The sequence below is a fragment of the Babylonia areolata genome, chromosome 24 (assembly GCF_041734735.1).
Source record: "Babylonia areolata isolate BAREFJ2019XMU chromosome 24, ASM4173473v1, whole genome shotgun sequence".
Lineage (NCBI taxonomy): Eukaryota > Metazoa > Mollusca > Gastropoda > Neogastropoda > Buccinidae > Babylonia > Babylonia areolata.
Window position 1 is genome coordinate 25,815,949 of NC_134899.1, and position 24,930 is coordinate 25,840,878.

At 40.4% G+C, this 24,930-nt stretch overlaps 2 protein-coding genes across 2 annotated transcripts; one reads left to right on the top strand and one right to left on the bottom strand.

The window, feature by feature from the left end:
• Positions 1-914: 914 nt before the first annotated feature.
• LOC143298590 (uncharacterized) lies at positions 915-8,632 on the top strand. Its single transcript, XM_076611471.1, has 5 exons — positions 915-1,228; positions 3,126-3,349; positions 5,420-5,505; positions 6,373-6,592; positions 8,510-8,632. The coding sequence occupies exons 1-5, from the start codon at positions 925-927 to the stop codon at positions 8,630-8,632; spliced, it is 957 nt and encodes a 318-aa protein (XP_076467586.1). The 5' UTR covers positions 915-924.
• A 119-nt stretch (positions 8,633-8,751) lies between these two features.
• Positions 8,752-24,688, bottom strand: LOC143298591 (uncharacterized). The gene is made up of 5 exons (XM_076611472.1): positions 24,399-24,688; positions 22,143-22,357; positions 21,393-21,478; positions 9,986-10,121; positions 8,752-8,760 (listed from the first exon to the last, which is right to left on the bottom strand). The coding sequence occupies exons 1-5, from the start codon at positions 24,631-24,633 to the stop codon at positions 8,752-8,754; spliced, it is 681 nt and encodes a 226-aa protein (XP_076467587.1). The 5' UTR covers positions 24,634-24,688.
• Positions 24,689-24,930: the final 242 nt, after the last annotated feature.

The window sequence follows — 24,930 nt, forward strand, 5'->3', positions numbered from 1 at the left end:
GTGTTGAGTCTTCGAACCCAGTGACGAAACTGACACTTACAGCACTGACGAAGAGGAAAAAAGCCATGCACGGAAAAGGCAGCGAAATACTGTTCAAGCGGGGTGCAAAGTGCGAAGACAAAAATCGATTTTGACAATTCGCAACATCTCTTTGCAATGATATAAAGAAAAAAATGGCGAGATTGATTGGGCGGTTCCAAAAATACAGTAGTTTGAGTGCAGCAACCCCCATGCTTCTCAGTCGATCTCTTGCACGGGCAGTTTCTAGCTGACGTAGTTTCACTTCAGGCAGGCTGACTGACAGAGAAGTACCAAATTTGGTATTGGCAGCCAAAGTATTTCCAGAGAAAATGGATGGCAGTGTTAAAGTTTACAACACACACACACACACACACACACACACACACACACACACACAACCGAACACTGGGTTATAACATAGACTCACTTTGTTGACACAAGTCAGTCAACAAAAAACACCTATGGCTGCTATAACCGCTTGATTGTTCAGTAGGCTTTTGTTCCCACTGTGTGCCCAGGGGTGATTTGTGTGTGTGTGTGTGTGTGTGTGTGTGTGTGTGATCTTTTGTGTGCGAATGTTTGAGAGAGAAAAAAAATAACGTGTGTGTTTGTGTGTGTGTGTGCGCGCGCGTGTGTGTGTACGCCTGTGCGTGCGCGCGTGGCTGGGCGGGGCGGGGCGGTGGGTGGAGGTGGGGAGGGACGGTGAGCAGGGGAAGGAGCGGAGCGTTACACAAAAAACTATTCTGGCGTGGCAATCGAAGATTCATGCAGCCGACAGTGTGGTTTGCGTTGACAACGAAACTATCGGATAGCTTGACAGCTCTGACGCCGCTTCAAAAACCCGGAGACCGCTCACCACCAGAGCTGGCCTGAAGAGCGCAAAGAACGGAAGGGCTTATCGTCATGTCTGGTTACGTCTCATTCCTCGCCGCTTGTTGTTTTGCCGTGGTCCTCTCTGATGCCACAATCATGGGGTTGCCGCCAACGTTGTGGACGAAGGTGGCCCAGCGTAACGTCACCTCGAAGTGGACACCCGTCCCAGCAGTTTCAAGAATACACTGCATGCATCAGTGTCAGCAGACGGAAGGTTGTGACTCTGCAGCCTTTGATTCTGCATCCAGTGTCTGCTACCTCCGTCCGGACACTGACCGGAACCACATTAATAGAGACGTAGGACCAACGCTGGATGTTTTCACCATCAAGGGTGGTAAGGAACTTTTTCCCCCGCTCCATCAGGTGATTCAACAAGTGAACGCAGAAGGCGTTGTTTTGTGTTGGGTTTTTTTTTTTCGATTTGTAAATCTGACTTATTGAAATACGATGAGCATAATAACATGCACGATCACTAGCTCAGTGTTTCGGAAAACCAGCCATCTGCCGCCACCCACGTCACATCCTTTCGAAACACGTGCTCATGGCACCTGGCGACGCTGGTCTAGGCATGTCCTCAGAACGCTCGAGCATCTTCAGCCCTCTGAAAGTTTATCTTTTCGACTGTGGCCAGACAAGAGGGAAAAAGAAACAGCCGTATGAGCGGCGCGTACTGGAATCTCTGTCTGTCTGTCTGTTTCTCTCCTTCTCTGTCTCTCTCTGTATCTCTGTTTCTGTCTCTGTCTCTCTGTCTGTCTCTCTCTCTGTCTCTCTCTCTCTCTCTCTCTCTCTCTCTCTCTCTCTCTCGCACACACACACACACTTTTTAATCATGTTGACAGAAAAGCTTAAGAACAAATATGTGTGCATTTTCATCTTCTTCTTGCCTGATGAACTCACCAAAAAATGCCATTAGTCAGGAACTGTCTCGCTCCACAAGGCCATTTACAGACCTGAAAACCAGAGTTTATTTCAACGTGGAACACCTCTAGCAAGGGGAATGAAACTTGGAGACTGATACGAAGTTGCTCCAGATCCGTCCTGACATATAGGAATTCCGTTCTTCTGGGAAAATGAGACCGTCCTTTGCAAACTGCAAACATGTCATTGTTATCTGAGAGATTCTTTCATTTTGAAAGGCGAAGAAGCTCCATGATGGATGCCGTGTAACCATCATTCAGTCAAAAAGCAGATGACTGACTGCTGCGATTTGCATAACATCAGACGCGAACATTTTACAGCACGTTCCACGAAGATTGTTGTCCGCGATGTCCCCCCAGATATTTTTTTCCAGTCCCTGAAAGAAATCAATATTTTAAACCTGATTTAAATTTATATGAACTGAAACAGACGTCAGCGAGTTTAATTGATCGTTTTTCGTCATTTTCAATATTTCAATTGACTTGATTTAAAATTTACCTTGAATGAGCGAGACATGGGTTGAATTGTATATGTCGGTATTTTCTCTGACATTTTACCATATCTGGTCTATTGGTTTAAGGAAGGGATTGGTAATCAGCAAAAAAAAAAAAAAAAAAAAAAAAAAAAAAAAAAAAAGAGAGAGACTTTTCCGCGGTCGGCTGGACTGTTAAGCAAAATAAACGGACACTAAAATTCTCTTCTTTGTTTTCGTACTTCTCGTTCTGAATTTACACTCGCAGATTAGCCCGAAAAAGGAAATGAGAGGTTTTCAGGAGATATTTCACACAACCATACAGTTTTATTATGATATTGTAGGGTAGAAGGTGCCTTTTCAGATCTCCTCCTTCAGACATCTGAGGTCTCTGTTGTCCTGAAGATTGTGTTCTGTGGACTGGACCTGCTTTTACACACAGAGGAGACAGTACAACGAGAAAGAGTTTGTGCACGTGGCTGTTTGATTAATCTAACGCGGTTTTGGTTTTGGTTTTGGTTTTGGTTTTCGTCTCTGGAATGCAATGTTGAGTTATGAACATTGACTGGACAGGCTGTACATGAGTTTCATAACGTAGCAATGCTATTTTTTGTGTTTTCCCAATGGGAAATCATTTGTGATTAAAAGATATATATTCTAGGGTGTGTGTGTGTGTGTGTGTGTGTGTGTGTGTGTGTGTGTGTGTGTGTGTGTGTGCACTTTTTCCGTCCATGCATAAGTCAATCTGCATGTTCCTGGAAAGTTTCCTGGTCAAGTAATGTTCAGATTTTTCTTTGACACATCTCTTAAATTGTCTCGAATACCTGCTTATCTATTTCAGCGCTACAGTGTGACGTCTCAGACGCACCTGCTATCTCTAACGCCTCTGTCGGGAACTGGCGAGTAACGTCATCATCGCTGCAAGGTGATGTCAGTTGTGACAAGAACTACCTACTGAGCGCAGCTGTTACGCCATCAGTTAGCTGTGAGTTGGAAACAGGGGTTTGGGACTCGGACATGCCTGCCAACGTGACCTGCATGCGGTTTGCCTGGAGGAATTACACGGTATTTACTTCCCTGCTACTGTTAGTATGTGTGTCAGGATATCACATAAAAGTTTAGTTAATAAGAGGGGAAAAAATATAACGGTAACCTGAGTTTGGATACATTTTTTGCTTCTCTATGATGTCTGTACCCTTCCCACAAATATATGTCATCATGATTAGAGACAGCGACAGAAACAGAGACGGGTTGACACACACACACACACACACACACACACACACACACACACACACACACACACACACATATATATATATAGAGAGAGAGAGAGAGAGAGAGAGAGAGAGAGAATGTTTTTATTGTATACAGGCCATAGGCAATAATACATTGAGATACTGGGAAGGGAGGGGCTTGCTGACAATAGTATCTTCTTGATATTCATTTGGATATTAATGATCATCTTAGCCACTGGAACTGCATGCACCAAAACCTGTGCTCTTCAAATGGCTTTTGATACATGTGCATAACAATTAGCATCTACACACTAAATACAAAAAATGTTGTTTTTCACAAAATTACGTAAATAAATTTGAACAGTAGTGATATTTCCTATCACACGCGTATCAAACAATACTGTATTTCATGATTTAAGTACCACAGCATACCTGCGTTTCAGTGAATGAAATATGCATTTGACTACAAAATGGGATCGTTGTTTATGCACACTATCTAAAAGAATATTTATTTGAACATTTAGATATGAACCAGTAAGCTCTTTTCTCAGATCAATATACATTGGACATACGCATTATATTCATGCTTTTTTGAACGTTTACAAGTTGGGCATAGCCTTGCAACATGGTTTTCACAGTATTTCTTAGAGCTGTTATTTAATATGTCTCTAACTCCTGTTTTGTAGTGAAATGTGTCTTATAAAAAGCATACAGAGCATTTCTTTTGTCTCAAATAATTGAAAACATCTTTTCGATTCTGTAAATTTCCAAGCCCCCTGACAATTCAGAGATGACATCGCGAGACTACCCATAGATACAAAACATTTGCAAACAACTCCCATAGTGGCCTTTGTCTACAGTACCAAGATTTTCACCCGTCTCATCTTTCCCCTCTACGTTCAAAAGTAATAAAGTGCAAACAAACAAAAAAGTACATACATATAACACACACATACAATTCACAAAAAGGCAATTGCTGATGGTAACCGCCGATCATGCAGGACCCTGAACATTCATATGCATATCTTTGTCTTAGTTATTCGATATGGACTAGATGTTGAAAGTTATTTCAGAGTTCTTGCTTTGATATCATGAAATGGACAAAAATTCACTCTTTCACGGTTTCTTGATTTACTCTTTGATCATAACCTTTTCAACTCATTCCAAAAATATCGATGAATTATTCATATTTTCACACAGTTTGTCTGCTGTTTCTCGCTGGGAACTGTTGCCCTTCGCTTTTTAATACTTTTTTTTTTTTTGCTTTGGTCTCATTTCCTGCCAAAATGCTTTTCTCCTCCTTTCTTTACACCTCAGCCGTCTATTCTGACACACAACGTCCCCAGTATGTTTGTGTCCGCGGTACTTACGTAAGAGCCTTTTTGCATTCCTGTTTATTCTGCTCCTTCGTGTTTCTTCCTGTTGGACACTCTTTTCACCATACACTCACCAGACCCCAGTAAACATTGACTGAACAAAGCCAGTCAATATATTTGACTGTCTGGTTGATGGCTTCAGTCACGTTGTTTGCAAAGCCCTCCTCATTTGAAAGTTCGCCTTTGTATTCGAACGGAACGGAGAGAGAGAAAGAGAGAGAGAGTATGTGTGTGTGTGTGTGTGTGTGTGTGTGTGTGTGTGTGTGACGTGTGACAGAGCCGGAGAGGTGTACAGGGAAAGAAAACAGTGAAAAACGAGAAAATAAAGGAAGGAGATAGAGAGAATAGAGTGGGGAAGAGAGAGAAAAGAGAGAAACAGGGAGAGGGAGAAGTAAAAGGGGGGGAAAGATAGAGAGAAAGGGAGAAAGAGAAAGAGAGATACAGGGAGAGAGAGAGAGAGAGAGAGAGAGAGAGAGAGAGTTTAAGTATGAGAATGAAAACGAAAGTGAAACCGTTGACAGGCTCAACCTGGAGACATGTTTCCCTTGCCACGTCCTGCAAGCGTTGGATGGTGTGTACAGTTGAGGGCGATTCCCACAGATGTTTCGTGAGTTCTCTTCTGTTTTATCAATAAATATAACAAAAAAAAACTTATTCTCTAACATTCAAATCTGTCATTAGAAAGTACGCAAGCTCTTTTTCTGGATTAAAGTAAATCGTGAAGAAAAAAACACATAAACGCGAATTTACAAAGAACCTTGGATATTCCATTAACTGCCATTTTCAATATTTACATATGGAAAATGAATGAAGAAATAGCATGCTTTTATCCATTCAATAAATGACGTTATAGCATTGACAAAAATACAGTGCATGTGTAAGTCTTTATTCTCTCATGTTCTAGTCCTGTTGCCATTTCTACAAACCATTATTAAAAACTTTAAAGGAATGTGGATAGGGTTTTTTGTTTTCCCCCATTATTTATTTGTATACTGCTGTCTTCTCGTTAGCAATCTATTGTGCATGTATATGCAGAGTTATATTTAAATGTTCTTGAAATGGAAATAAATGAAATATGTTTTCTTCTGTACTGAAACAGTATTCTGACATCTTTGTACAAGGAACATTATTGTTCACGATGACCCACTAGGGTTTATCTAGATGATACGGTGGCGTATTGTAAATGTTTGCACGCGCGTAATGAGACAGAGAAACATACATACAGACAGGCAGTCAAACAGACAGAAACAGAGACATGATCATTTCTTGCATAAAACACTTTTGCCGGCTGTTGAATATTTGACTTTCGTCTGACATGTAGATAATTCACTGTACGTGTTTTTTTTGTTTTTTTGTTTTGTTTTTTTGTTTTTTGTTGTTTTTTGTGTGTGTTTTTTTTTAACTGCATGAAAGAGGTTTGGCATTTTACATGACAACGAGTTTGTGCATCCTAATCGTGTTGCATTCATTTCAGGTTTGCCGTGAATTTGATCAAGAATGATGTCGACTATGTCCTGCATGCTAACTCACGGTTCAAATATCTTGGGTATGAAAACACAACGCTGCTGGTTTGCGTACAGAATGGTACAACTATCAAACGTACGACTCTGACAGCCCCTTCATCGCCCTTTCCATTTGAAATGCATGTTCCGTTCAAGATGACGATCACTATGGTCTCCCCTTTCGGCTTGCAGGTAAGTACCAACGAGGCCATCAATGTCCTGGATCGTTTGTAGCAAGGTTTGATCTGGAAGGAACTCATGTGTGATTTTCCGTAATATATCTCTTGGTACAATTGCCAGGGTTTCAGGTTTTCCACGCTCAGTATGTCTTTCTGAGCTATCGCGTGGGTTTGAATGAATATGACGGCCCTCTCTTTGTCTCTGGGTGTAAAGTGTACATTTTAGGTTTCATCTCTGTGTTTCTCTGTTTGCCTGCTTGTTTGTCTCTTTGTCGGTCTTTTTGTATATCTGTCTGTCTGTCTCTGTCTCTGTCTGTCTCCCTGTCTCTCTGTCTTTCTATGTTTCTGTATCCCTGTCTCTCTCTGTCTGTGTGTGTGTGTGTGTGTGTGTGTGTGTGTGTGTGTGTGTGTGTTGACTGCGGTTTTTTTGTTTTTGTTTTTGATTGCTTGAGATTTTAATATTATCAATTTACATTAATGGACATTATATCGCGAAAAAACTTACTTCCGTCTCGAACGTATTTGTCAGATCTTCAACCTGAGACAGATAATAAAGAAGTGTGAAGAATATCAGGTGCCCCTTGCTGTCAGCTTCATAAACTTCAGCAAAGCTTTCGAGTATTTCCCCACACCATCACTCTGGAAGATCTTGAAGTCATGTGGCATCCAAGAGAAAGTCTTATCTACGAAAGCGTAGATCTACAACACCTCCAGGTGTCAAGTCAGGACAGAAGATGGTTACAGCGACTGGTTTGAAATCATCCTCGGCGTCAGGCAGGGGTATGTGTTCTCTCCTCCCCTCTTCGCATTGACACGGCGCTGAAGCATATAAATCTATGGACATTTATTCAGTGAACTGATGAAAAGAACCTATCGGTTTTCAGATTTTGCTGATCATATGGCGAACAACATCTAAGACATTCAGTTTCTTGTGAATGAGATCAGCAGCTACCGTGGAAACATCGGACTGATCTCCAGTGCAAAGAAGACAAAGAGCCTTTTAAACGGGGAACATCCAACACCAGCAAATGACTTTAATTCAATGGTTTGGAGAACAGTTAAGGAAGTAGAAAAAAATTGTACATAGGTAGTCCCATTTGCAGCAGCAGTGACTTTGTCCATGAACGTGAATGCTGGATTGGAAATGCAAAAGGAGCATATTACTGACCAAAATATGCAGCAGCTTGAAATTTTCCCTGAGACTCAGACTGAGATTTTATAACTGTATGTTCTGTCCACGCTCATCCACACCTGAAAATGCTGGCAAATCATGACCGCACAAGAGAAACGAAAATTGGATGCCTTTGACACAAATGCCTACGTAAAATCATTGGCATCAAATGGCACGGTTTTGTCTCAAATGAAGAGGTCAGAGAGAGATACCCCATCGGTAGTGTCTATCAACCATCACCTGCAAAAGGCGTCTCCGCTGACTGGAACACGTACTGAGGCTCCCCACGACAACAACTGCATACAATCCATGATCTGGACACGTGCATGTCGAAGAAAAAGGGGACGGCTCAGGATTAACCGGCAACAAACAGTGTAGAGACACATCAGACTTCCGATAGACGATGGGGTGCATCAGCAAACTAGCTGTGGACCGTGGGTGGTAGAGTTCTTTGATTACCAACTGCATCGAAGCAGGAGCATCTAAGTCTGGGTACTTTTTCATTGGTATTCTGGAGCTGAGATGAACCTGACAATATGATCTTTATATACAAATCACTTTTTCCATTCCTGTGATTGTGTTTAATATTTCCGTCTATCTGTTGTCGGTTTTTTGTTTTGTTTTGTTGTTGTTGTTTGTTTGTTTTGTTGTCGTTGTTGTTTTGCTCTTTTTATCTCTCGTCCTTCCTTCTCGTAATGTTTATTCCTTTTGTGGCGTCATTTGATGATCATATGAGTAATGATTATAATTCCATTTAAGGTATCCGTCAACGGAAGGCACTATGGAAACTTCACCGGCGTGATACCCGTCAATGAGACCAAGAAGGTTGGCGTGGTCGGCGGCTTTACGATCGACTACATTAGTCTGAAATGTTATGAGTGAGCGTTCACTGTGATGGAGAGAAAGAAAACCAGGTGACTCGATGTCTAAAGTGGATGTCTTTCCACCAGTCGGAACGACTACACGAGCAATGGCTGCCAGTGACTTCACGGGCGACAAGGTCACCTCTGCTAGAGACCCAGACACACTATTTTAATCAAAATGTTGTGTTATATTTTGTTATTCGTGTGTTTAACAGATAGGAACGGACATTTGATATATGCCCCTTGATGCGGTATCTAAATTTAAACACCTTTTAATGTAGTTGAATAGAAAATGGTAAACTTGTTATTTATCTATCTTATTCATGTGTCCACGTGAACATGTTATCAAAGATGAATTTTGTGAGGTAAGTAGCTGGCCAATAAACATGATGGTTTAAAGTATCTTATTATTGAGCTCATGATGTGATCAGTTAAAAGGGGGTACAATATGGAAAGTAAATCGAAATGTTAATATGATTTAGGATTGGCACCACTCACTGATGGCCAGACTAATTTTACACAGCAGATCGTGCGGACACTACAACAGAATGATCGCACAGTTCTCCTTTTTTTCTTCTTAATTACCTGGAAGGGTTGAATAGCCAAATGAATTAGGCTTTTGACTCGTATATATGTTTGTATATTTTTCATTTATTAATCAAACAAAAATGCTTTTGTGTGTCTAGTAAAGGATGTTTTTTTGTTGTTTTTTTAAATTGTTCTGATCATTAATGGTTAGACATGATTATCTTATTATTTCAGTTTTATGTTCACCATGTCGTAACGTAGTTGGCAGCAGCCAAGCGCACGATACGAAGAAACTGATGATGGTCATCTCTGTTGTTCACTACTTCACTTTCATAAATCAAACTAACAGAGCAAACTGGTTTGACAAGTTACTAGTAGTTGTCTTTGTGTCGTTGTTGTCAAGATTGTCATCGATTACTACACGCTGTAGTTCAATCCAACTTGCCTTAGATTATTGATTTATTGGCCGACCCTCTTGCGCATAGTACTGTACTTCTTTCCTTACTTGGTTTTGGTCTTCGGTTTGAGGCTCTGTCTGGCATCACACATCTCCAAAGTATTGCTTCTGATCCATGGTTGTGATTTCCATAGGTCTGTCCATGGGAGATCCGCTGCTGTTTCGGTCATCACTTGGTTTGAATTGTTGTGAGGATCTTCTTCAATGACAAAGTCATGGTCACTGCTAAGGCCAGCGCTTGGCAACGCCCTTACTTTAGCCCCATTGATGCCAGACGTGTTCTGGTTCTTTACAAAATTATACAGTCTGTCTGGCTGTGATCTGAGTGTCATGCCCATGCTGTGGTAGCTTTTTTTTCTGACCAAGAGCGTTAGCAAGAAGCACAACATTGTCGATGGCTATGCCTAGCAGGCGCAGTCCCCCATCACTGGTGTTCACAGTACAGTGGTGGCCACGGAAAGTCCTCCGGTGTTCTGGACGCTGGATTCTGGCCCCAGTTTCCTGAGTTCGATCCCCGTCGCACCTGGAGGGTTAAGGGAAGACATTTTTCCGATCTCCCAGGTCAGCATATGTACAGGCCTGCTAGTGCCTGAACCCCATTCGTGTTTGTATACGCACGTTAAAGATCCTGTACTATCAGCGTTCGGTTGGTTTTAAAAACAAGTACATTCCCAGCATGGGCATCCCCCAAAACGAGTATGGCTGCCTACGTGGCGGTGTAAATAAACAAAAACGCTTATACACGTACAATGATACATCTCTCTCTCTCTCTCTCTCTCTCTCTCTCTCTCTCTCTCTCTCTCTCTCTCTCTGTGTGTGTGTGTGTGTGTGTGTGTGTGTGTGTGTGTGTGTGTGTGTGTGTGTGTGTGTTTGTGTGTGTTTGAAATCTGATTGAATGAGACTGGAAACGAATGATGAGCTCCAGATAGCAGCTGTCAGTCGGCTCTACCCAGGTAGGCAGCCTGTTCTGTAAATGACTCCCTGTTTGTAAAGCGTTTAGAGTTTGGATTCTGACTGAGGATAGGCGCTACATAAGTATCCATACCATCATCATTATCAAACCAACCTTGGCTTTTCAGTTTCGCTGAATGGTGAGATGTCCGTCCTATCTACCTTGTTGATGACCGTTTGGGTCTGGGTGTAGAATTCTTCAATATGGTCATCTCATCGTCACATTCTGAGATGGGGGCATATGCTTGCACTACCATGATGGTTTTGCTCGTGAACGGATCATCATGGTCCTGATGGAAACAGGACAGCATCCCAGTACAGCGTTCTTTGTGTTCTTGTTGACCCCAAACCCAACTCCTTGTGCATGTTGGTTATCTTCTCCACTATGGCACAGGACGTGACCTTCTTCGAAATATATTTGCATTCTTCATTTCTTGTGTAAAATGTAAAAGAAAAAAAAAAGATATTCACTTACATGGCACTATGCAAGTCATATGTCATGCCTTAATCTACTTGTGTTATGTTGTTGTTGTTGTTTTTCCAGTCAGTAAAGAAGTTAACACTTTCCGAATAAACCTGTATATGTCTGGAGGCATGTCTTTTTTTCATACAAATAACTATACTGACATTTTGGGGAAAAAAACGGAATCAGTTTGTAGCTATATATATTTCTAGGCAGACTGTTCAAACGTAAAACGTAAAACTGATTCCTAATCCAGTTTGTTGGATGCCAAACAATAAAAGGTAACTTGATGTCCTTTTCTCTGAAGAAGTGCCCTGTACACAATAATGCTATTTCGATGCAGAAAAAAGTACTTAGCAATCTACTTCCTAGAATTAAGGATAATTTCACACTAAAGGATAACAGACATTTACACAAGCTAACGATACCACTTGTGAAACGTTTTTGTGTCATCAAGTTTCATATTATGACATACAGTGATGGCACTTACAGGAACGGGCTTTATTATCGTTATATTTATGATAGTGAACAAGATACATCAATATGTTGTTGGCAAACGGTCTTAAAAAGTATATATGCAGTGAACAGAAAACGCACAGTGCGAATCATTATGTTCTAGATGTCTGACTGTACCAGTACACGCACGTTATATGATGCACCATGCCACATATAGCCTACAATTACTACAGTTTACCCCTCCGCATGATATAGTTTAAAGAAAACATCGATAGAATAGGTCGCTGATAAAATTAACTTAAGGCAGTGTTAGAGAGTGGCTGAACTTGCTTTTGTCTCATCTGACAAAAATCACCATTTCCTGTGTAAATTATAATGCAATTGAAATAACTCTTGTCACAGATATTTCATTTCATGATTATTAAAGTAAATCACAATCTATTCGTCAAAGCTTCACATGTATATTTTTCTACCATTCTGTATTGATTTAAGATATGTGTGACGATTCATGTAATATTTCTCTTTTCCATTTTCGCATCTGAAACTCCATGTTGTTTTGTGGGTTTGCTTAATAAAGTAGTTCAGGTTTTGAGCTTACTTCTGTGTGTTGGTAACTGGTTGCTGTCGCGTGTATACGGATGCTTTTTGATGACTGACTCATTGTCTGAATGCGTGTGTGTGGTGTGCGTGCATGCGTGCGTGCGTGTGTGTGTGTGTGTGTGTGTGTGTGTGATAGGCTGGTTGATAGGCTCACCATTTTTGACTCACTTGTGTAAACAACGTGAGTCTATGTTTTAACCCGGTGTTCGGTTGTCTGTGTGTGTGTGTGTGTCTGTGTGTCCGTGGTAAACTTTAACATTGACATTTTCTCTGCAAATACTTTGTCAGTTGACACCAAATTAGGCATAAAAATAGGAAAAATTCAGTTCTCTCCAGTCATCTTGTTTAAAACAATATTGCACCTCTGGGATGGGCACAAAAAAATAAGAAATGAAGCCTAATTATATGGAAACTGCATTTACTGTTATATTTATATTTTTTTGTATTCTCTAAACTTGGCACTTTGATCTGATATTCGACCCAACAACAAGAGCAATCATTAATATAATTTTTTGTTTAAACAGGAACTTCTTTTGCTAAGCATAGAAGTTTTATTTATTTTGCAAACGTTTTGGTGCAGATAGTAAAAAAGAGAAATTACTCTGTAATTAATGCTAGGGGACTTAATTTGCTTTAAACTGATCTTTCTCATCTTAAACATTACATTTTGAAATTATACTCTATACATTAAAAGCTTGGATTTTTTTTTAAAGTGTATCACAAGTGAGTCTTGAAGGCCTTGCCTCTCTTGTTTAAACATATCATAAAGGCATTGATTTCCCTGCCAGTCACATTGCACAGTTCTTTATAGAGCTGAGAAGGACACTAGGCAAAGAACACCGCGAACAACGGGCATGGGTGGGGAGTTATGAATTAATTATGGTTTTTTGTTGTTGTTTTAACCATTAGAAGCTGGAGCGAAATGTGGGTGAAGGGGTTATAATCGTTAGGCTCCATGGTTTTAGTAACAGTGGTAGCAGCCACCCCGCTAAAGTCAGCAGTAGCAGCAGTAGCACCAGTAATCATAGAAGAATTAGTCATGGTGTTGTTGCTGATATGATTATCATTGTTTTTTTTATTCTTGTTGATCGGTCTGACACTGACAATCACCAGTGCTCTGCCCTAGCCTCCTTTGGCAGGATCTGGCTGTCAGTACACCATTCATCAGGAAGTCTCCTCCTCAGTTCTAAGTGCTGCACGCAGGGCTAGTCTTCAGGACGGACATAAGCAGACGTAGGAAGAACCGTTTCACTGCAGCATGAAAATGATGTCTACGATCACCAGAATGAGTGACGGGACATTAAACAAAATTTCTTCCTTACCTTCCTTTCTTCCTTTTGTCCTTCCTACCTTCTTTCTTTTTTCCTTCTTCCTTCATTTTCTTATGTCTTTCCTACCTACCTTCCTTCCTTCCTTCTTACACACCTCCCTCCTTCCCTTCCTTCCCTCCTTTCTTTAACCTTCCCTATCTTCCTTCCTTCGTCTCTTCCTTCCTTCATTCCTTCCTGCAGCACCAAACCCAGACAGAGTTTCCCTTTCAACCACTTACTTCCTTCCTTTCTTCTGCATTTCCTGCCTTCCTTCTTTCCTTCCTACCTACCTAAGTCCCTCCCTCCCTTCCTTCCTTCTGTATTTCTAACCTTCCTTCTTTCCTTCCTACCTACCTACGTCCCTCCTTTCCTTTTTCTTCCTTTCTTTCATCATTTCGTCATCCTTTCCCATCTTCCTCCGTTCGTCTCTTCCTTCCATACTTTCTTCCTGCTGCACCAAATCCAAAACAGACTTTCCCTTTCAGCTACTTTTTACCTTCTTTCCTTCCTACCTACCCCCCAGATATGGATACTTATATAGCGCCAATCATCGGTAGAAACCAAGCTCTAAGCACCGTACAAACTTGAGGTAATTTGCACAACAGGCTGCCTGCCTGGGTAGAGCCGACTGACGGCTCCCATTGACCGATCGTCATTTGTTTCCCGTGTCATTCAATCAGATTTCAGGCACGCACACATACACGTTCAGACAGTCATGTAACATTTTACGTGTGTGTCCGTTTTGTTTGTTTACCCCCACCATGTAGGTAGCCATACTCCGATTTCGGGGGTGTGAATGGTGGGTATGTTCTTGTTGACATAACCCACCGAACGCTGACATGGGTTACAGGATCTTTAACGTGCGTATTTGATCTTCTGCGTGCGTATACACACGAAGAGGGGTTCTCTGAGGCACAAGCATAATTATGTTGACCTGTGGGATCGGAAAAATCTCCACCCTTTACCCACCAGGTGCCGTCACCGAGATTTGAACCCTGGACCCTCAGATTGAAATTCCAACGCCTTAACCATTCGGTTATTACGCCCTTCCTTCCTTCCTTCCTCCCTTCCTTCCTTCCATCCATTCGTCATCTTTTTCTATCTTCCTCCTTGCTTCTCTTCCTTTCTGCAGCACCAAACCCAGAACAGATTTTGCCTTTCAGCCACTACAGTCGGGCCTGCCTGTCCCGCACTGGTCTCGACAGCCACCAGCCAGCATGCAGCTGACGTGAACAAACCCCTTCTTTAAACAATCATTCACGAGTCCAGGCCATGAACATGGTCGGTGTTGAAGATATTGTCAATGTTGCATTCATCGCTTGTTGTTGAAGCAGAGGCAACAGCAACATTGGTGGTGGTGGTGGTAGTGGTGGTGATGGTATAAGTAGTTGTAGTTGTAGAAATCGTAGTAGTAGCGTCATCATCATCAGCAGCAGTGGTAGTTATCATTATTAGTTTTGCAGTAACGATAGCAGCAGCAGGAATAATATGACTGGCAATTCAGATAGTCATGAGTAGTAGTAGTAGTAGTAGTAGTAGTAGATGCAGTCGCCGTCACCAATGTCGTAGATATAGTAGTAGTCGCCACTATCATCGTCGTCGTCGTAGTAGTAGTGGTAGTAGTTGTAGCAGTTGCAGTAATCATCGTTGTTGTTGACGTAGCTGAAGTAGCAGGCGTGATAACTTTTCCATAATCTAGATATCGTTTATATCGTAAGAACTGTACTAACGGACACTATGAATCAGGATGAAATATTTCTGTCAACATGTATGCGGGCCATCGCCGAATTCGAACATTCAATTGACATGAGACATGGGACACAACTGGTGACATGTACATATCAAGAAACCTGTTACAGAATCGCCTCCCTTTGCTTCTCTTCCCTCTATCCCTCAACCGTCTCTTCTCCTTGCTTACACCTTCAGCTACCCCCCCCCTCCCCTCCCCCCCATGTGCAAATAGAAATATGTTCTCCTTTCACTTTTTTTTCTTATTTACTGGAATCTGTTCTCATAGGCAGAATATAAATCGAATTATGTTATATGTATAATTATCAGTTATGATAATGATAATAGTAATAACAATACCAATAGTAATAATATTAGCAATAATAACAATGATGATAATAATAACCATCATCGTCATCATCATCATTATGAAGATGATGATGATGATGATGTCCACATGGTGAATGAAACACATCATGATATAATAAATGCGATTCGTTGTTAACAAATCACACACACACACACACACACACACACACACACACACACACACACACACACACACACACACACACACACACACACACACACACACACGAGTTGTAATGGAAGTTTTCCATACCTCAGGGATTTGTCCGCATTGCCAGCACTTTTGAAATAGTGTATGCAATTTCATTACTCAGCTTTGTGGTCGATGGCTCAATATGGTATGAGATACTCCATCCTTACCAACTGACACATTTTTGTTGTTTCACAGATGAATAGCATTCTTTAACTTCTGCAGAGTTATTGCCGAGTTGATTGTATTATCATTTTGTGGGATGGGATCTCGATATTTGCCACTGATTTCTTCTTCCTCTCTTAATTAATTAATGTCTTTTGTTCATTTAACAAAATCTCCACATGACCTGTTTTAGAGTACACTTATACAAACAAATTCCCCAGCCTTCTCTTGAGGGGACAAAAACTCTGTCCTTCATTTTGATAGGGTAGTCTTGGCCAACATTTTTTTCACATCCTTATGGCTATGGTCAGATACTTCATTCAAGCAGAACTAAGACCAGTACTGTCATTTTTTTTCTTGCGCTATGACTCTATTCGCTTTGATTTTTGTGAGGCACATTTCTATATGAGCAGTTTCTGTTACATCTTTATCAGGTGGTGTGCTTTCCTCAGTCTTGACCATGTTAGACATGCTAATTTCTTTGCATTTACAGCCTCTGCACACGTGTCATTCCACCAAACATTTCCAGAAAACGTGTTACTCCTCTTAGAGCCTTTTTTGGGAATAGCTAATTCAGCAGCTCCAATAATAGACTTTTGAAGGCTATTTTATATATATATATATATATATATATATATATATATATATATATATATATATATATATATATATAGATAGATAGATAGATAGATAGATAGATAGATACATACATACATACATACATACATACATACATACATACATACATACATACATACATACATACATAATAATAATAATAATAATAATAATAAAATCTTCACAAACTATTGCACTTTCCAAAATGTTCATAAGATAGTGTTGAAAGGTTTCCCAGTTTGCTTGTTTTTAATCAAATTTGGGGATTTCATCTTCTCCGGTGTATTTAGATACGACTGATGCATTCAGTGTGATTGGCACATTATCCTGCCAAGAGGATCATCGCCAGTATCCCACTGTACTGATAAAGCAAGAAATGATGATATGAAGGTTAGGTCAAGTGCCGATGCTCTATGATGAGCCACATCTGGGATACGTCTAACCCTCCCATCGTTAAAGCTAAACTGAATGATTACAGACCATACGCTTTGACATCTTCAGCTACGAAACTATTTGAAAGTCTAGGTCCTTCGATGTCATATTTTTACTTGACGTTCACAGATTCTACAATGGACACACCACCGTTCCTCCACCAGACGAGTTGATCTGCTGAGGATGTTGTCCCTCATCATTTTGTCCATCGGAGTTTAGAGTGCTTATGTTTATGCTAATGTCCGTGTTCTCTTCCTTGATTTTAGGTGAGCATTTTATACAACAGTCCCTATTCATATGATTTTTTTTTTTTGATCCCTTCATTTATTTATTTATTCATTCATTTATTTCTTTAATTTTGGTTTGTGTTATATTCTATTTTTTCTGTAATGTATTTATCGAGTTATGTATTTCATTTCATACTGTTTTATTTTCCCTCAAGGCCTGACACTGCGTGTTGGATTACGCTGCTGGTCGGGCATCTGCTTAGCAGATGTGGTGAAATGTGTATGGATTTGTCCGAACGCAGTGACGCCTCTGTCCTTGCGCAACTGAACTGAACAACAGTCCCATCATATTTGGCAAATCTGAATGTTCACATTAGTTTGTGCCGCTGTATGCCAACAATTCGACCTGGTTGTTCCAAGCGGTCAAGGAAGGAAATTAGATAATTGTTGTATAAGCTCATGTTCAACGCTGGTGCCCATCAAGGAATGTGTTTTATCTGCCTTGCTGTTTGTGCTGTTTACTAGTGATTTCCATTTAAACAATTCTGCCGTAATAATTATAGAACTATCTGATGACTATGAAGCAGTGTAAATGGAAGACGATGAAAAGATGGCCGACTGGTGTGCAGTAAACAGCTTGGAACTCAACGTCTCAAAAAAAAAAAAAAAAAAAAAAAAAAAAAAAAAAAAAAAGAAATTGTCATTGGTATCCGCATTAAATAAAATCTTGCCACTGTTTTTCAAATGCCAGGCTGTTAACCAGGTTCATTCATTATTTGACATTAACACTCTTCACAAAAGTTCATATCCCTCTCTCTCTCTCTCTCTCTCTCTCTCTCTCTCTCTCTTGTACGGTGATACTTTCTGCAGCCAACAGACAGTCAGATGAGGTAACACGCTAACATATAAGTGTATACACATGTCAGTAACAAAACTTCAGCACACAGAAATATGCTCCAAAACACGAATGCTTTATTTAGTGAAACTACGAGACAAGGAATAGGGTAATTACTTAAGCAAAAGTATGAATGAATCATAAAAATTGTCAAGCTGAATAAGATCAATAAGAAATAAATCATTTCAGTAAAGAACAGTTGTTGACTAACCTAACCTCCGATTGGAATAAAAATATGTAATCAGCATATTTGTTTTAATCCAAGCATAAATTCCTGTTTATATACTAAAAAAACAAAAATCCAGTACATTCGCTTTTTGCACATTCATGTCATCGGAACTAAGATCAGCTGTGTAAAAAAAAAAAGACAAAAGCAATATCGAAATGAATGACAAGCAGAGAAGAGGGCCCTTTGCACTGGTTTTGCTGAATAATAGAACGTTTGCGAAATGCAGGTGAGCATGTGATAATTTGTGTGATAGCAATTTTAGATCATAATCCTTCTCAGGCTACGACTAAGAAAAGGGCAATCCTGTATGCAAACAGAGTAGAATCAGAAAGCGACCTTTTTATGAATTTTCAGAAATGAAGAAATTGTAGAATACATGCAAATTTGTATTCTTTAGAAAAGAAAGTTGGGTGCATTTTGCCTGTGGCGTAATCACACACACCCAGAAACAAAAGGGGGGGGGGGGGGGAGGAATCTGCACAAAATTTAATTGGTGATTGTAATCACGCTTTCAAAATAATCTGTAACAATTACAACGCACACCAAATTTCAAAAAGGCAAACAGAAAAACAACATCGACAAACATTGTTCGTGTGAACGTTTCAAACGGCCGTTGGACAGTCAGGTTGATATCTTTTCTTCTTTTCTTTTCAGCACGTTGTTCGCTGCCACTTAACACCACAGACTCAGGTACTTGATCAGTACGTTGAAGTTCACTTTGACGCTAGCCACCTCGCTGATAGGTATCCTTCCGGTAAAGTCTTTGTAGTGTTTTCCGTTGACCTGAATCTTGAGAGGAAATCATCATCATCATCATCGTCGTCGTCGTCGTTGTCGTCGTCATTGTCATTACCATCATCATTATCACCACCACCGTTATTTTTCACTTGATCATCGTCACCAACAACAACATCACGAAACATCAGTACGAAAGATGAAAAGGGCGGGAATGTATAATGATGGGTAAGGAGCGGGATAAACATTGATTTGATGTGTTGAGTGGTGGCCCAACGGTAACGCGCCCGCATAACAAGCAAGAGATTCTGAGCGTGCGAGATCGAATCCCACGTTCATCCGTAATGTATCTCTTCTCTTGTGGTCTGGACGCCAGTCAATCAAACGAGACGATAGGTTCCGTGTACAGTATGCACTTAGCGCACATGAAAGAGTCTACGGCAAGAAAAGATACACCACAGAAAAGAACACAGAAAAGTGACCACATGCAGGCATTCGTGCACACGCACACACACAAACACACACACACAGTAAAGAAGAATACAACGACGGAAAGGAAAAACAAACAAACTCAAATGCAGACAGAGTGGGATGGAAAGAAGTTTTTCAGTGGGACGGAAAGAAATTCTTAATAGGATGGGAAGACGTTCTTCAGGTATCGAAAGAAATTCTCAGTGGGATGGCAAGAAGTTCTTCAGTGGGACGGAAAGAAATTCTTAATGGGATGGGAAGAAGTTCTTCGGGTATCGAAAGAAATTCTTAGTGGGATGGGAAGAAATGCTGCAGGTATCGAAAGAAATTCTTAATGGGATGGGGATAGGTTCTTCAGGTATCGAAAGAAATTCTCAGTGGGATGGGAAGAAGTTCTTCAGTAGGATGGAAAGAAATTCTTAATGGGATAGGAAGAAGTTCTTCGCGTATCAAAAGAAATTCTTAATGGGATGGAAAGAAGTTCTTCGGGTATCCAAAGAAATTCTTAATGGGGTGGGAAGAAGTTATTCGGGTATCGAAAGAAATTCTTAGTGGGATGGGAAGAAATTCTTCAGGCATCGAAAGAAATTCTTAATGGGATGGGAAGGAATTCTTCAGGTGTCGAAAGAAATTCTTAGTGGGATGGAAAAGAAATTCTTCAGGTATCGAAAGAAATTCTTAGTGGGATTTGAAAAAATTCTTCAGGTATCGAAAGAATTTCTTAGTGGGATGGGAAGAAGTTCTTCAGTGGGACAGAAAGAAATTCTTAGTGGGATGGAAAGAAGTTCTTCAGGGATCGAAAGAAATTCTTAGTGGGATGTGAAGAAGTTCTTCAGGTATCGAAAGAAATTCATAGTGGGATGTGAAGAAATTCTTCATGTTTAGTGGGATGTGAAGAAATTCTTCAGGTATCGAAAGAAATTCTTAGTGGGATGTGAAGAAATTCTTCAGGTTTAGTGGAATGTGAAGAAATTCTTCATGTATTGAAAGAAATTCTTAGTGGGATGGGAATATATTCTTCAGGTGTTGAAAGAAATTCTCAGTGGGATGGGAAGAAATTCTACAGGTATCGAAAGAAATTATTAGTGGGATGGGAAGAAATTCTCCGGGTATCGAAAGAAATTCTTCAGTGGTACTCACCTTGAACGTTTTCGAAGTGACCGCAGTGATTACAATCTCAAAGGGCACATGCTCAACGAACGGAAACGGGTACTGTGGGTGCTGTAGTGGTACCCCTGTACCCCACACACCCTCCTGTCTGTAGTTCAACATTGTTGTCTTTTCAAACCCACCGTATTTGAACCTCGCGTCGACCTGCAGAACTATGTCTTCTTCATTGGTGGTGGACAAGTTTATGGCAAATCTGAAAAGATGCATGTGATGAATACGTATGGGCTTGGCTGGCATAAATGACAAATTACCATAATTAAAAAAAAAAAGTATTTCCCCTTTTCGCGCGTGCGCGCACACACAGACACAGACACAGACACAAACAAAGACACACACACACACACACACACACACACACACACACACACACACACACACACACACACACATATATATATATATATATATATATATATATATATATATATATATGTGTGTGTATATATATATATATATATATATATATATATATATATATATATATATAATGCGTAACTAAGTCTACTAAGTCTACTTATTGAAAACGGCAATGGATTATATACTATCTTTTTATCTTCAATTTCAGCAGGTCTATTGAACATATCATTTTCGTTACTAAACGATAGAACGCGGGTGGGGCGGGGGGGGGGGGGGGGGGGGGGAAGCTTCCAAAAAAACAACAAAATAAAAACAAACAACGACAGCAGCAACAAAAAACAAAACAAGAAAACAAACAAAACAACAGTATGTAACCCCGCCCCTCCACCCCACCCCGCTCCCTGGCTCTCTCTCTCTTTCTCTGTTACCTTGTCCCAGAGGAAGATCCGTTCAGCTGCAAACACCATCCACCATGCACAGGACGTGGGACAGGATACAACACCCCAGTTTGTGCCTGAACAGTTTCATTTTCGTCTTCCTTATTCTCTCTCTCTCTCTCTCTCTCTCTCTCTCTCTCTCTCTCTCTCTCCACACACACACACACACACACACACACACACACACACACATATATATATATATATACATATATATATATATATATATATATATATATATATATATATATATATATATATATATACATGAGCTTATCTACTGGAGCTCTCAAAACGACATGCGGATAGAGACACACATAAACATACGTCTTGAATTATCATTCCCTGACACTATCAACCTGCTTTCATGCATTAATTTTGTTTCACACAGATTCATCACTTTCTTTCGAAGTTTTAAAACTGTGCGACAACAATTTTCTTGAAATCTTTGAAAATTTGAGAGGTTCTGTTTTTGTTGTTTTTTTTCTTTTTTTTTTTTTTTTTTTTTTACAGACAACACCCTGTATAAGGTCACCGTACACGAAATAAGGCAACGATGTTTCATTAACTCGAGGACGTTCCAAGTTTTAGATTCTGTACATGTTCAGTTTAGCTCTTGTTTGACACAAGTCAGATTGATTTCATTGGACACGTACGATAAACTGAAAGAACCGCGGGTAAAAAAAAAGGAGGGTTTTCTTATAGAGGAAAAGAAAAAGACAGCAGGGGAGGATTCAGCACCGTGGAATGACTCCAAGCAAACTTTGCGCAGAAGGCAGGCATGTCTCTGGCCCAGATTCCAGTTTCCGGTTCACAACTGAGTTGTGCCGTGACATCCGCGCTGAGCATGTAGTCCTCGTCACAGCTGACGTCACCCTCCAATGCCGAGGACATAGGTCGCCAGCTGACATGGGCGTTTGGGACGTAAGGAGCTTCTGAGACTTTACATTCAGACGCTGAAACAGGTATTGAAGATAATTAAGAGCTGTGTAGTTGACACGTAGGAGCATAATTATGTTCTGGATATGCATGAGGAACACGCGCAAACTCGCATGCTTATGGCTGCGCATGCAGTGCGCGCACACGCACACATATAGATAGAAAGACAGATGGGTGTTAGAAAACGTAAATATATCAAAGACAATTATTGCAAGAAAAATGTATCCCCATGTTAAAGACAATTATACCTAGATTGCAAGAAAACTGTATCCAAAACAAAATCACAGCATGTTCATGACATCACCATTCCACCAGAAATATCCAGCTCTCTCTTTTCCACTCCCACATACTAATTATCAAACATTGACTGATATTTAGGCATATGCACAGAAGAATTTCGATTGGTCAGCAATTAGGTATACGTGACCTGTAACAAGTGACTGCCGAAAAATGAATTTTTTCAACCTTCCTCATTTCTTGTGGGTCCCAAATGAGATAACCAGACTGGTTAATAATTACATTTGCAATTAGGATATATTTTGCTCATTTCTTCAGCTCCTTATATTTTACAGTGCTTGTATGAGTAAGGAAACTTAAACAGCCTTTCTATCAATACTTTGCAATGTTCGCAGGCTTGAATTCCGTGCAGATAGAAATGCTTCTTGAACATACGTTAATGTAACTGATGTTGTAGCAAGATGAACGCGTTTTTTTTTAATTTTTATTTTTTATCTTGGCTACAGCGTTTTTATCTCTCTCTCTCTCTCTTTTGTTTCTTTTTTTCTTTTTTCCCCCTTTTAAGTCAAGGCTTTTCATTGCTCACTGGATGATGCAGGGGATGTAATAATAGGCCAAGACCCTGACGCCCTTGTTTCCCGAAAAGGCAAAAGGGTAAGCAGTGCCTGGATTCGTAAATTGATTCGATCACCCAGAGCCCTTCTGGCTTGCGGTGTCCAGTCTAATCTTGAGGATTGTTTATAAAGAATACCTTCAGCACTGTGTACATTTTTATCCTACGTTACTGGCTTCCAAAGGCAATGTGCTTTTCTTCCCCAATTATCGATTCTAAAATAACCTTTGACTATAAAACATGTTTTAGTCTTTTAATCACTTTTCAATGAGTGGTAATGTCCCAGCAGTAGAGGTCACTGCCCAATATGGGGAGTTTCTCTTTTCTTAAATGGGAATGCTTCTCTCCAGCTGGCAGTCAGAAGCTGGTTAGCATTATATATGAACCTAGCCAGCTTTTTATATAGTGAAATAGTAGCTGTCACTTAGTTTGCCAGATATATATTTAGTTTCCTTTAACGGTGCATTTGGTTTATATAGTACTCCCCCGATTAAATCGCATCTCGCATCTCGCCTCCCTCTCATGTCTTTATCCTCCAGCCGTTTTTAGTTGTCTTTTATTTTCAGGTTAAAGATAAAAACCAAGACATATTTTGACACTTCTTTCTTTTAACAAAAACAACCAGGACATTGAGGCATGAATCTAATACTAGTTAGTCTACGTTATATCACGATGCGAAGTTGTCAGCATCTACTACAGTATTCTATTTCTACAGTCAGAAGAAGAAAGTAAAAATCTCACAAAAATTACCCTGGGTGTTTAGATGGTGATTCCAACTAATTATGCTTATGAATAACGCTGCAGAATGGGCTGCCATTGCCCATCCCTCTGTTTACAATATTATCACTAACCATGCGTCATGGGAAAACATTTGGGCTAACAAGCATCTCAGAATTTGACAAACAAATCAGAGCTAGGTGAGGTGGGCAGAAAAAGAGATGTGACAAAAAATATTTCAGAAGAGACAAAGGGGGGAGGGGGGGGGGGTTCAAAAAGCTGTTAGAGTGTCCATAACATAACAAAAAAGCTTATATGAAAATAAAAGTAATGTCCATAACATACCACACATACTTTTTTTCTAATTAAAAAAGGACTAAATCACTAAATCAGTCATGAGCGTGAACATCCTACAAAGACTAATATCGAAGGTACGATATCCAAAACAAACAAACACATTGAAACTGATAGCTGAGATATTGGTTCTTTACCACTTTCGATAGTAACCACGTCAACAGGCTGTCCTGCGTCTCCTTCAGCGAAACGCCGGTGAGTGGGTTGGAGGTAGCAGACACCAGATGCAGAATCAAAGGCTGCAGAGCCGCAGCCTCCCATCTGCTGACACCGTAGCACACAGTGTAGCCTTGAAACTACCGGGACAGTAGCCATTGCCGAAGTGACGGTCCGCTGGGCCACCTTCTCCCATATTGATGACGTTACGGCCATTGTGCCAGCGAAGAGGACAAGGACAAACAAACAGCCGGTGAGGAGAAAGAAGCAACTGGCAGCCATGCTGATAAGACCACGACTCTTCCCTCCTCGTCTGCACTCTGCTGCAGAAACTCGAACATCCACAGGTTATCTTGTTTGAACAAATCGATGAGTCTGTTTGCGGTACAACTTCGTCTTTCGTTATACTCTTCACCATTTTCTACGGTTGTATATAATGAAGAACAAGTGTGTGTGTGTGTGTGTATGTGTGTGTGTGTGTGTGTGTGTGTGTGTGTGTGTGTGTGTGTTGTT

Bases quoted from the DNA above. Each gene is read 5' to 3' on its own strand.
- LOC143298590 (XM_076611471.1), top strand. From the start codon at position 925: ATGTCTGGTTACGTCTCATTCCTCGCCGCTTGTTGTTTTGCCGTGGTC. The intron at 1,229-3,125 runs GTAAGGAACTTT...TATCTATTTCAG, and splicing joins TGTTTTCACCATCAAGGGTG to CGCTACAGTGTGACGTCTCA. The intron at 6,593-8,509 runs GTAAGTACCAAC...ATTCCATTTAAG, and splicing joins TCTCCCCTTTCGGCTTGCAG to GTATCCGTCAACGGAAGGCA.
- LOC143298591 (XM_076611472.1), bottom strand. From the start codon at position 24,633: ATGGCCGTAACGTCATCAATATGGGAGAAGGTGGCCCAGCGGACCGTC. The intron at 22,358-24,398 runs GTAAAGAACCAA...TACCTGTTTCAG, and splicing joins CGTGGTTACTATCGAAAGTG to CGTCTGAATGTAAAGTCTCA. The intron at 21,479-22,142 runs GTGCTGAATCCT...GAAACTGTTCAG, and splicing joins TTGCTTGGAGTCATTCCACG to GCACAAACTGGGGTGTTGTA.